General features: G+C 40.1%; 1 protein-coding gene across 1 annotated transcript in view; it reads left to right on the top strand.

The window, feature by feature from the left end:
• fam20cb (FAM20C golgi associated secretory pathway kinase b) overlaps window positions 1-12,497 on the top strand; it is a 50,401-nt gene extending 37,904 nt beyond the window's left edge. The window contains exons 5-10 of the mRNA XM_064322896.1: window positions 2,878-2,993; window positions 3,544-3,724; window positions 5,384-5,493; window positions 5,807-5,888; window positions 7,012-7,071; window positions 7,774-12,497. Coding sequence (XP_064178966.1) covers window positions 2,878-2,993; window positions 3,544-3,724; window positions 5,384-5,493; window positions 5,807-5,888; window positions 7,012-7,071; window positions 7,774-8,029 — 805 coding nt within the window. The 3' untranslated portion in view covers window positions 8,030-12,497. The remainder of the gene's footprint in view (window positions 1-2,877; window positions 2,994-3,543; window positions 3,725-5,383; window positions 5,494-5,806; window positions 5,889-7,011; window positions 7,072-7,773) is intronic.

Genomic DNA, 12,497 nt, shown 5'->3' with positions numbered 1-12,497 from the left:
CAAGCCTTTGCCAAAATCTGGAATTTGCTTAATTAAAATGATCATTATTAGGTTTTGATAAAATGTAATCGTATCAACTGCGTAATTATCCCCCTTTGTACCTTTCAGACGTAGATGTGTTTGGATTGAAACCTGAAATGAGGAGACAACAAGATCCCTAATCTTATATATGCATAGAAACACCTTGCACAACTCAAACCATGCTTTCCAACACAAGCTTTTATGCGCCCATCTTTCACAAATTACAGCCTTGAGCCTGGCAGCACCCAATTCCACAGTTAAAAAGTCCCCACAAAGTACTGGCTTGAAAGTGCGTGATACAGCGGTGGTTCAGATCTGTGCTGAGGACTTCTTTGCCGCAGATAAAACTGTCTTGGAAAACTGATAGTTTCATAACCGGGACCTGTTAGTACAGTCTGTGCACGTCCGCTGCTGTCATTATCTCACTGTCTCTATCAGTAACTCTGTGAAGATTGCATCACTTTTTTCAGCGAGCGTCAGCACTGGCCCTCTCTGGCCCGGGAGCGGACGGCTGAGAAGCGTGCGGCCGCGTCAGTGCACAGGCCCGTTCTGCTCAGGCGCGGTGTCGCCGTACACAGGCCGCGCAGGCCTCTCCCTCAGCTGCACATCTGGCGCTGTGAAGCGTCCAGTCAGCGGTAAAGCAGGCATGTGTGTGGGAAGAGGGAGGAAGCCGAAAGCATGCTAGGCCCCGCAGTGTTTCTAAATATAAGACGGCCTGGGTTACCCAAAAGAACAGGTTTTATTTCTGTTATAAATTAAATCCCCATCACTGGGTATGCAAAGGCCTCCGGGTCCTGCCGAGGCCACAGTAATCCTGGCTTCTTAACAATATTTGGCACACCATTAATTATCTGATTGGATTAAAAGGGAAACAGTTTTAGAATGGCGGTTTCCCGGTGACTTGAACAAAGCGAAGACGTGGGAGCGTGGGGGGAGGAAGAAAGTGATGAATGGGGAAGCGAAGCCAGCGCTTTTTTACACGTTTCCACTCCGCTGCCTCTAACCTCCAAATGCCACCTCAGAGAGCCTTATTGTAACTGACTGGAAGTGGGCTCAACACAACGCCTCTTTGTCATTGGCATCAACATGACTACGCAATTTGTTGTCCCGAGAGTTTTCATCTCGGCACTTCCAGCCCCAGCCCTTAGCTGCGTCCGTTTAGGTAGTTTCCAGGATTGGTCTTTAAAGGAGGCGTTCCGCGGGAACGCGCTGAGAGAATGGCAGCGCAGGCACAAAATGAGCGGGTGGCACGCACGGTGGATGGTCATGGCGACACTCACCGTAGCAACGGAGAGGCCTGCTCCACCCCTGCTAGCTCATTTAAGCTCAGCGGGGCCGGGCTCAGTGCGATATCATAAATTCATGAATTATTTATACGATTGTGTCTGCAGGACGGAACATGTATATGGGTTCAGGGACAAACATGGGTACCTTGCATCCGAGGGACTGTTCATTGTCCTGCATTAGTGCAGTAAAATTGTTTATTAACAGGCTTGTTTTCCCTTTTATTTTTTTCAGCACTGTTTGAGTTTTGAACAACCATGGTTATTCCTTCTTGCACCATGAGTCAGTGTGTGACACCCCTGTCCGATCTGTGTGTCTGTGCAATGAAAACACCATCTCTAGTCTGCCACTTCTTGCAGCGCTTAAGTGTGAAATTATTTTCATGATAGATTGTAAAATAAAAGTCTAGCATTGCAGCTTTGATTTAAACACAAGCTGACCATGCACAGCATTGTTACTTTGGTCAGAGCTCCCTCTCGTGGTAACCTTAAACTATTACATTAGATCCTCATTCTTCCACCATTGGACAGGAAAGCGTTTTATCGCAGTGTAAGAGGAATAAAAATAAATTTTCAATTAATGTTGAAAATGCATATGATCCAGGCACAGGATATTTTTGAAATACAAAACAGTTAGGACTGCCTAGGCAAAAAAAGTCCAGGGAAAACAGGCTTACTTTGTATAGCTGCAAAGGAGGAATGCATTTGCTTTCATTTTTATTTGGCACACAATGAGGATAAACACAACCATCTGTTTTTTAAAAGGATGCAGTCACAGTGTGGGCTTCATTAAATTAGGATGCCATTCACTAAGCATACGTTCTTAAAAATAAAACACATTTAGGTTCAAACATGCCTTCTCTCATGAACCAACATCAAGAGAAGAGCCATCTAAGAGGGGAAAAGCCACTAGTAGCTCCTTTATCATGCGTAATTGGTGGATAGGCCAAGATTTACTGTCATTGCAGTCTCTGTCCAAGCCTAGTTCAGTATGCAATTTTATCATTACATGCCTAATGAGAGAGTTCTGTAAATAAAGGGAAACTCCAGTGATCTAAGCTCTGGTACACTGGCCCAGCTCCCACTCTCTTTCCTAATAGCACACATGGGTAGCATGTGGGAAGGAAACAGTTTAAGATTTGGGGTTTCCGTATTATTTAAAGTAAGATAACTCTATGTTCTCACAAGCCCGAGTGCAATTCTTGGTAATAGTGCAAATACTTCTGTGGCAGTGATGAAATTCAGAGCAGCACCAATGAGAGCTGGCCGCTGTACTGGCTGGGAAGCCTGAGGGAATCTGGGAAATGTGAAGCCTGTGTGTCAGGGTGCTCCTTGGAGCGAATCTGGGGATTTGAAGTCAATCTCTGTGCTTTAACACTTAACATAGGGAAACCACTAGAATCCCTGGCCTTATCTTTGGCAGTGGCCTGAAAATACTGGAATAGAGTCAGAAGGTGGCAGACGTGTTGACTGCTGATATTTTAGGCTGTGTGCACAATGATAAATCTATCATGGCCTCGCGCAGTGAGCGGTTCTTCTTCTATACCAAGCATGTGGGCCTCGGTTTTCACAGGATCCTGGATTTTCGGAGAGTGCCCCCAGTGGCTGGAAGGTTGGTCAACATGACGAAGGAGATCCGGGATGTAACCCGAGACAAGAAGCTGTGGAGGACATTTTTCGTCTCCCCAGGTGCAAACTGGCTCAGGAGTTTACTCTCTCTGTCATGGTCTCCATCTGTGGGAGGGGCTAAGGGTTTGGAGACTGGGTGCATGGTGAATAATTGAAATGTCAGGCTCAGTGTTAAATGCTCCTCTGTGGCACAAATAATAAAAATCGCCAAATGGCTTTGTGAGGGGTCTTTACTCTGATGTCAGCTGCGTGAATTATAATAGCAGAGGGAGCGATGGCAATGGAAAGAACCAGATCTGTTTTGACAAGGCCAAAGTGCATAACTCCCTTTAGTGCATTTCTGCACTGTCTGAAGACATGCAGAGATTTGTCAGGCCACTCTTTAAGATATACAGCTGTGAGCAGCTGTAAGGATGGAAAAGAAAAGCCAGGGCTTAAAATAGAAGTCCTGGCAAGCCATATGCATTTTTTAGTTTTGTTCCAGTTTTTTATGTATCTTGTTTTGTTCTCTCGGGGCAAGATGAACAGGATTGGCCGTGTGGGTGCAAAGCTGATTGTGAATGTTATGAGGAACCTTGCAAATCATATTTTACCTTATCCCTCCCTACAGCCAACAATATCTGCTTCTATGGGGAGTGCTCTTACTACTGCTCCACAGAGCATGCTCTGTGTGGGAAGCCAGATCAGATCGAAGGTTCCCTGGCCGCTTTTCTCCCGGACCTGGCCCTGGCCAAACGCAAGACCTGGAGGAACCCCTGGCGCCGCTCGTACCACAAGCGCAAGAAAGCAGAGTAAGGACTCTATAACACAGCTGGCTGAATTATTATAAGCTGCAATGAAGCAACTGTGCGGGTAAAGTTAAGTCTACAGAATACTGCGCATTGGGTTGATGCTGAAGGACAGTGCATATGCTGAGCGGAGGCCGTGCCTTTTTTTGCACAGGACTAAACTTGTCACGGTTCCAGTGTCAGTCAAACCGGGGTTATTATTCAGGAAACCTGAAAGGGCCTCAGAAAGGTGTTTAAATAGCATGGCTCATGTGCATGTGTACATATATACCATGTCCTTCCCTCTTCTTTATGTGCTTTTTTATTAGATAAGAAAAATCTCTCTTATCCGTTATCATAGAAGACCAGAAGGAAGCTGCATTTAGCCCTGTGCTACAACTGACAAAATAAATAGTTGGCTATTTGTGTGGTAGCATCATGTGATCGGACCACAGCAGCTAAAACCTTCAATTGCAGCCATAAATTGGAGCCATTGACTATGAATGCCTAAGTTTTAAGTGTAATTATATGGGTGAATGATAAATTCAAATTTCATCTTCTTTTGGTTGATATATCAAGAGTTGGCATATTTTAATTCCATTCTTAAATTTCAGAATTATATGTCCACACACTATTTTAGTCCACTTATTTTGCAGAAGAACTAAAAACAATTACTTCGGGCTTTGGCCTTATTTGTAAAATGTTATTCATTGAAATGCATTGAGTGATACTTTTATACTGTATCTTATGAAAAACATACCCCTAAAACGAACTCCACTTTATCCTTATTTTTAACCTTCTCCATCCATTCATGCATTTCCATCTGCTGCCTCCTCTTGGAATGTCCTTCATTTGTTCTTACCTTGGTCAATGATCTTTTCATTCCTATGAATATTTATGGAAACAGTCAAAATGCAAATACATACTGTGGCCAAATTCCATAAACGGCAGTTTCATCTCTGACCAGTACAAAACTATGAACCAGAAGAAAATAGTGAATCAGTCTTTTTTTTTGAGCTGGCAGTATCCTTGTGGTTAGAGTAATTCCCTAAGCTTTTTCAGCATAAATGATGACTAGGATGACCAGGAGATGCAAGAGTCAAGAAAAAATAGAGAAAAGGAAAACCATTTGTGATTGAAGAGGCCGCTCACAGAATAATACATTCACATCCCAAATATGTGTGGCTCCCATATGCCTCTCTACACCTTGTTTGATCTCAGAAGATACTGCTGCAGCCCGCAGAACTCTGTCGTGCAATAATCCTCTCCTCAGCAGGGCAGCAGATGGAATTATGGGGCTTTGCGCCAATGACAGTTTGTTCAGACAGAGAGCCACTCTGAGCCACAGGGCCATCCCATCTCTGAGCTGCATTATAAAGTGGCTCAGCCTCCTATGGCCAGGGGATGGCGTGTATTTTATGATGACATATAAATGGCTCTCAGAACTCTAGAATGTCGATACTGGTGTAGTTGCAGAAAAAGGTTGACGGGGAATATTTAAAGTAACTGTAATTTGGCCTTCTGTGATTTTATTGTGGTAATTATTGAAGTATCCATTCCTTTCCCTATGGGATTGCTACTACTATATTTAATTTGTACTATAAATGTGGGCAAGTATGTCACCATGGTAGAGGTCTTTTATTTCCAGTCTGACCACGTTGTGTTTCCTGTGTCCGTTGACAGGTGGGAAGTTGACCCTGATTACTGTGAAGAGGTCAAGCAGACACCGCCCTATGACAGTGGCTCACGTCTCCTGGACATCATGGATATGACCATTTTTGACTTCCTGATGGGTGAGATGCACATATAACGCAATTGAAAAAACCCTCTGTCCCGTATACCCACTGTGGTTTGTCTTTTAATTGGTCAAGAAGTGATACAGTGTGCAGCAATGAGTTATCTCATTGGCAACTACACCACGGTCAAAACCAACATTTTCTGAAATATCTGTATCAATTTTTATTGTTATTATTTTTTTGCTGCAATGCCCCTGGAATCACTGTGGTCGATCTCAGATATACGGTTACATATGTCATCATTTCAGTGTAACTTCCTGTGCTCAGTTTTAAAACCTATACCTACATCTGACTTGTTTTCCCCTCTCAGGAAATATGGATCGTCATCATTACGAGACATTTGAGAAGTTTGGAAATGAGACCTTTATTATCCATCTGGATAATGGCAGAGGGTGAGGAAGTGTTTACTTATCTTGTGTCTTAAATGAGAACTTTGTAAGAGAAATACTCAAATAGTAGCGTACATATAAACCAAGGAAAACACTGACACATAGAGATATTATGAAAACAATATTCTACCATGCATTTGCACACAGCATAAAACCTTCCCAGTTTTCCAAGAGCTCTAGTATCAGTTCTATCCAGGTGTGAACCGTGCCATACTTTTGTTTAAAAAAATTAAAAACGGTGTCCTTGCTTTTTCATTTGCCCTGAGGGAGACGCAATGTAGCACACCACAAGCAGTGTTAGGAACGGCATGTGGTGTTTCATTTTTTGTTTTGTTTTTTTCTGGTTTAATTTCCATGTCCACCAACAACACTCCGACAGTTAATTTAATTAACATCATATGATGTTAATGATGTTGCTATACGGGTACAGCCACGAAAACGTGTTTGCCACCTTCCTGATTTTCTCTGTTATTGTATACGTGTCACACTGAATGGTTTCAGAATGTAATGTTAGACAAAGGGAAACACAAAACATTTTCTTTTTAAATTTTGTTTATTTAATGAAACAAGTTATCAAACACCCATTTTACCCACGGCATGGCACTGTATGTTATGTCCAATATTACCGGTTTATTTCTGTAACTCAGCAAATTTATTTGCAGCATGGAAAACACACCAAGGGGGCAGTGTTGCAAGTATATATGGCTAGCAGTTATCCTTATGTGTGAGTTATTTGGTTATTTTTGCTGGGAGGATAGCCTGCTGTGGATACTGATCACATTTTTTATTTTTGTTTGGTGGGCACAGTTTTGTATATAAAATACACTTTTGCACTTTTTTTCCACATCTACCACACCTCATCCAGTAGCACTTCCCTACCCGGTGGTGGTGTATTTGCAAATTGTCAGGGTTTAGCTCATATTGAAGGAGTTAGATGGTGGCACATGGGAGCACACAATGCATCAGACAGATTATTTTTTTGTCCCCGTATGGAACATATGCTACCTCCATGTAGTTAATGTGCCAGCCTCAACTCAAGGGTTTTTGTCGTATGAACAATTGATAATTTAGTTGTCAATAGCGTACATTGTGTGAAATAACATAATTTCCTCTTTAACTATTTCAGGTTTGGAAAGCATTCCCACGATGAGCTCTCAATTCTTGTGCCTTTAAGCCAATGTTGCCGGTAAGTCAATCATCCATTCTCATTTTTTGTTTAAAAAAAAAAAAATTTAAGAAAAAAAATGGCTTGCTTTGATATATTTTATATATTTTACCATTTAAAATGTATCCACATGGCAGATTTCATAGTGTTTCATAAATAGCTCTCTGAAAAGTATTTGGAACAGTTTGGGGAAGGCCCTTCCCTGTTTCAGCATGACAATTCCCCTGAGCACACAGCAAGGTCCATATAGAAATGCTTTTGTCAAGAACGGTGTGGAAGAGCTTGACTGGCCTGCGCAGAGCCCTGAACTCAACCCCACCAAACTCCTTTGAGATCAGTTGGAAAGCCAACTGTGAGCCAGGCCTAATCGCCCAATCAGTGTCCGGCCTCACTAATGCTCTTCTGGCTGCATGGAAGCAAATCCCTGCAGCAATGCTCCAACATCTAGCATAAAACCTTCCGTGGAAGTGGAAGTTGTTATAGCAGAAAAGGGTGGACCAACTTCATATTAATGGCCATAATTTTGGATGAGATTTTGGATGTCAGGTGTCGTAGTTTCATATTTTCTCCTAGATTAACCATAGGTGCACTTTAGGTGTAGGTGTGTTAAACAAGTGCAAATATACAACAACTATCTGTACTAAAGACAAAATATTATTTGAAACTGAGAGGGTTAAAATAAGCCCTATCACATATCACATACTGACCATTCTTCCCCCACAGAGTGAAGAAGTCGACACACCTGAGACTGCAGCTGCTGGCCAAGGAGGAGTACAAGCTGAGCGCTCTGATGGCGGAGTCCCTGCTGAAGGACAGGCTCACCCCCGTCCTCATCCAGCCTCACCTGGAGGCCATGGACCGTCGCCTGCGCCTGGTCCTCAAGGTGCTGTCTGACTGCATCGAGAAGGAGGGCTACGTCAACGTGGTGGAGGACGACCAGGATGAGGAGAGCACTCACACGGCCCCCAGCAGGAGGTAGTAGGCCTCAAAAAGGGGAGAGAAAACCTCCCGCCTGCTCAAAACACACCATGGAAGTCTTGCAAGAGACGCTTATTTATGCTACTTTTTGAATTCAATGAATTCCAAGACTCCTTTATTCCGCTATCACCTGTGTAGGTGTGTTTATATGCTGTAGTCATACGTGCAGATATATAAGCATGCATAAATGAGGTGATAGACATGGTCTTATTAAATAAAAAAAGTTTTATTGCTTATATTTGACGGTACATACAAGGAAGAAGAACCAATTTCTTTTCTGTTGTCAGTCTTGTTTGATCTTGTCTTTTTTTCCTTGTTTTTCTTTGTTTTTTTCAGGTTTTGGAGTGCCGGTTTGCTCCAAAATCATTTTTTTCCTGTCAACATCAATTGCCCTGAAGTTATTTATTGTGTTGCATATTTATTTGATTTGAAAAGTCACCATTTTTATCCATTTCTTTACACTGACAAAACTGGTTACGCTGATAGATCTTGTCAAGGGAAGTTTCAGTGTACAGAAGCAGAGGGGGAGGGGTGACACTGCCTTCATACTGTATATACTGCAGAGACTGAAAAGGCAGCCATTTCTTTATATATGCCGTACTGCTAATTTTGTTTCAAATTACCCTCTTAGAACAAACAGTATTTGTTATTTAATGAGGCAGGGAGCTTTAAACCTGAAACTATTGAATTTGCCCATGATCCTCATAGTACATTCCTAGTCAACTATGCCCTCATTTCTTAGATTAAATCATATGTAATATCTAGATTTTGAAATCAAATCAGCATTTTCTTTTCAGAAAAATAACCACAAAATGTCATTACTAGTTAGTGTTTATTATTGCTATCATATCAGAAGTATTAACTATCTAGTTAGGTTAAAAAGCAGCATTAAATCTCACTATCTTAAACCAGAAACAAAGCAAACATTTTATGTGACAAAGCAATACAAAGACGTAAAATAATCTTATCCGAATAGTGTGCACAAAGGCAGAAATGGACCATCTTTGTGTTTGACTCGAAACCACACTACTTTTTTCATTATTTGTGATATAATACCCTACTTTCTGCATGGAAGATTCATCATTAAGTGCTTCAGATGTCAGTACAGTTTATGTATATTGCAATCACATATTTTGTTCAAAGCTGCATAACTAAGAAGCAGCTATCCCTGAAATGGTTGACTCCAACTCACCAGTGGCACTTTTCTTGGCAATGAGATATACAGTTCTTTATTCTTTCGCGTGTTGTGATGTAAATAATTCAGACACACTAGAAATGAACAAAACTAGTAAGATTCTGTTTACACATCAAGCGTCATTAAGTGTGTCTCATTTCCTGTCCCGTCCAAAATAGTAATAATAATAATAATAATAATAATAAAATCAGTTCAAATTAGTGGTACGTTTGATTAACTGTGAACAACTATAAACCTACAGCATGTAAAATCACAGTCTTCATATTCTTTTCACAGTAAAATGTTCAGTGTTAAATCAACTCTTACAGAGTGCATATGGCCCATACTGTGGTCATATGTACTCGGTAGAGTTGAAGCAGCACTGCACATTTTACTGTGTACTGTCTCCTTAAATTCACCATGTTACAATTTATTGATTCGGCAGAAGCTTTTAGCCAAAATGACTTAAAAAAAGAGACTTTGTTATGCATAAAAAGTGTGTACTGTGGATTTAAGTTAATTGGCCATTCAAACAGAAATAGTGCATCTACTTTTTTTAACTTGTTGTTTTCATCTTAAAATACTCTGGTGAAATGTAAGTTAAAGTCAAATATTTCAAGGCAAAGTGGTTTGATGTATTAAACATCTAGAAGGTCCTTTCAGATTTTTATATTTATATTATAATTCAGACAAAACCTTTCCCCAGATTTTATTTTCTCATAGACCAATCCGAGGTGCCTTTCAGAGAGGCAACATTGTGTTCTGCTTTTCATTCAGTGTCAGGCTGTATATCTATAAATATTTCCAGGCTGAATGACATTTTCAAACTTTTAACAGATCTTTATTCAAATTCACTAAAGTGCTAGCCAGGTGCATGCTTTATAGAGGGTTAGTCAAAATGGTTAATCAAGTGCACTTAAAGTGTTCCCAGAAAATACAGGGTGTAAAAATCCAATTGTGGGTCATTTGGTGTTTTGATATGGTCAAAACGCACCTGGTTATGACAAACAGTGATGTATAAGCTCTATTAGGGTTCTGCACATATTGTCACAGCAGTAGCCTCCACTCTGTTGGATGTAAGTGTGTAAGTGTGCTTTCCCATTGCTGCTCAATGAGCACAATGAGAAAATTGAAAATTTAAGAGATATTTGAACCCAATATGATTTTAGAAGAGTGTGGAGGAAGGTAGTAATTCACTGTTGTGCACTTCCATGCACAAACAGGCATGGCCAATGCAGTACCATTATGTGAATTCCCTGCTGAGGAAGAGGGGGAAATCTGAGGGGATGTCGGCTGTGTGAAGATAGCCATTACCAGCAGCACCATCCCTGTGGTGTGCGTTTCATTAAAAACAGATACTTGTGAAGAAATATTTCCCTCACGTATAACATTATCAGTGTACAACTTGTTGATTAAACTTAATCTGGTAGCTATCGATCAGTTTGCAAATGTTGCTATGTACCTTTATGGCCGTAGCTTATGATGAAGGTGATGCAATTATTTGTCAGGTCGCTTGCCTGGTTAACTACTCTCAGTTAAAGTCTCAGTGAATTGACTATTGACTGCCATTGACTATTAGCTACAGTATTTTGCTATTTTATTGTCCTTACATTGTGCCAATTTAGCATTTATTCCTATCTCTTAAACATTGATTTATCCATGGGGAAAACTGATTTCCAAAAGCCTAGAACAAGGCTCAGTTATATGCTTATGCATATGCTTCTGTGAGATCAGTGCAGAACCCTAATGTTGGTGGACTCGATAGGAAATGGTCACTTATAATGCTTTTACAGTATTATCAGTTTTTAACTGAGCTTTAAAACAATCATAACCTTGTGTCATATTAGGCATTTGTTATAAACTGTTGCTGTATTACTTCAAAATGGAAAATATAACAGAGGCTAATTCATTAAAATTTTAAATGAATTGTTTAAATACAAATGTAAGGTGTTTTAAAAATTAAGCCAACTTTAGAAATCAGACTTTTAGAGCAAACAAAATGTCTGTTTACATCTATGAAGTGTGCATCCCTCACCCTTTGTATGTGTTGAATTGTGTCTGACCCTTATGTGAGTAGGTATAAACCAGCAGTTTTAACTCAAGATCAGCACTGTTTAGAGATATTGTGTGGATGTGTGCAAGTTTGTCTCAACACTTTGTGAAACGCCTGAATGATGGCAAGGCCTGGATGAAGGCAATATCCTACAGTATTTTCCATGGCCTTTTAAAGACACAAGGACTGCCTGTTTGAATTGTGCGATAGCGTCACCTGGATTGTAAATACCATCATGTTGAATGATCTACTACAGAGTAGCTATTTAGTCAAGGTACCTTATGGAAAGGGAAGGCATTCTTGTATCACGTCCAGTTTACAGGCAATCCCTCTAAGTATAAATTAGACTGTGCCAAGTTACAGACTCAGCTTTAAGTTTCATTTCCTCCAGACTTGAGTGTCTGTGATAATAGACATACACAATAATCACTGGAAGTTCAGTGTTAAACAGTAACTTGGCTTCTTATTTCCATCTGAAATACTTGGTGCCAGATTCATGCAATGGTACGTATGTTTCTCAACCATTGTTTTACAAATGCATAACAATCGATACATACACTGATATGTTCCACCCTTCTTGAACATAATATATGGTCAGATCCATTTCAGAAGAAACCATTTCAAGGTACACATTGTCTCAACATGCTTGTGTTTCATAATATGGCTTTTGTTTCTGAAATTGTATTATTTATTGAAGGCTGAATCAATTTAGATTACAGAGGGAAATTGTTTTTTATTTTATTTTAATTTTAATTTTTTCCTGTATTAATGTTTCTGTTTTATGATGTGTCTGGATGTTGATCTGTTATTGATCAGAAAGATAGGGTGTAAATGTATTTAGTGTCATACAGCAGAGTGCAATGCTAGACTAAATATTTCAATTACATCAGAGAATGAATATTTGAGTAAACCCAGTGCCTGTGCAATTATATGATAGAAATACTTGAATGTTTGGGTTCACTATCAAAACAGAACATTTAAAAATGTTTTTTAACCTAGATTCAGAAAAGACAAAGAGGTAATGAGGGCATGGGATTTAGTCCACCCTCTCCTGGAAATGGTGGCCAAGAGACTACTTAATCTCTCCTTCGGTTTTCATAGTTCAATGTAAATAACTATAAATACTTTGCGAACATAAGAAGCTGTATTTCTGCAGCAATAGGCTCTTTTTTCTTTTTCGCATTGTTTCTGTGGAATTTGTTTGCAACATGTTAAAAGTGCAATAAAACAAAATGGCAAAAA

The sequence above is a fragment of the Anguilla rostrata genome, chromosome 2 (genome assembly GCF_018555375.3).
Source record: "Anguilla rostrata isolate EN2019 chromosome 2, ASM1855537v3, whole genome shotgun sequence".
Taxonomy (NCBI): domain Eukaryota; kingdom Metazoa; phylum Chordata; class Actinopteri; order Anguilliformes; family Anguillidae; genus Anguilla; species Anguilla rostrata.
This window is presented reverse-complemented; position numbering and strand designations above follow the sequence as displayed.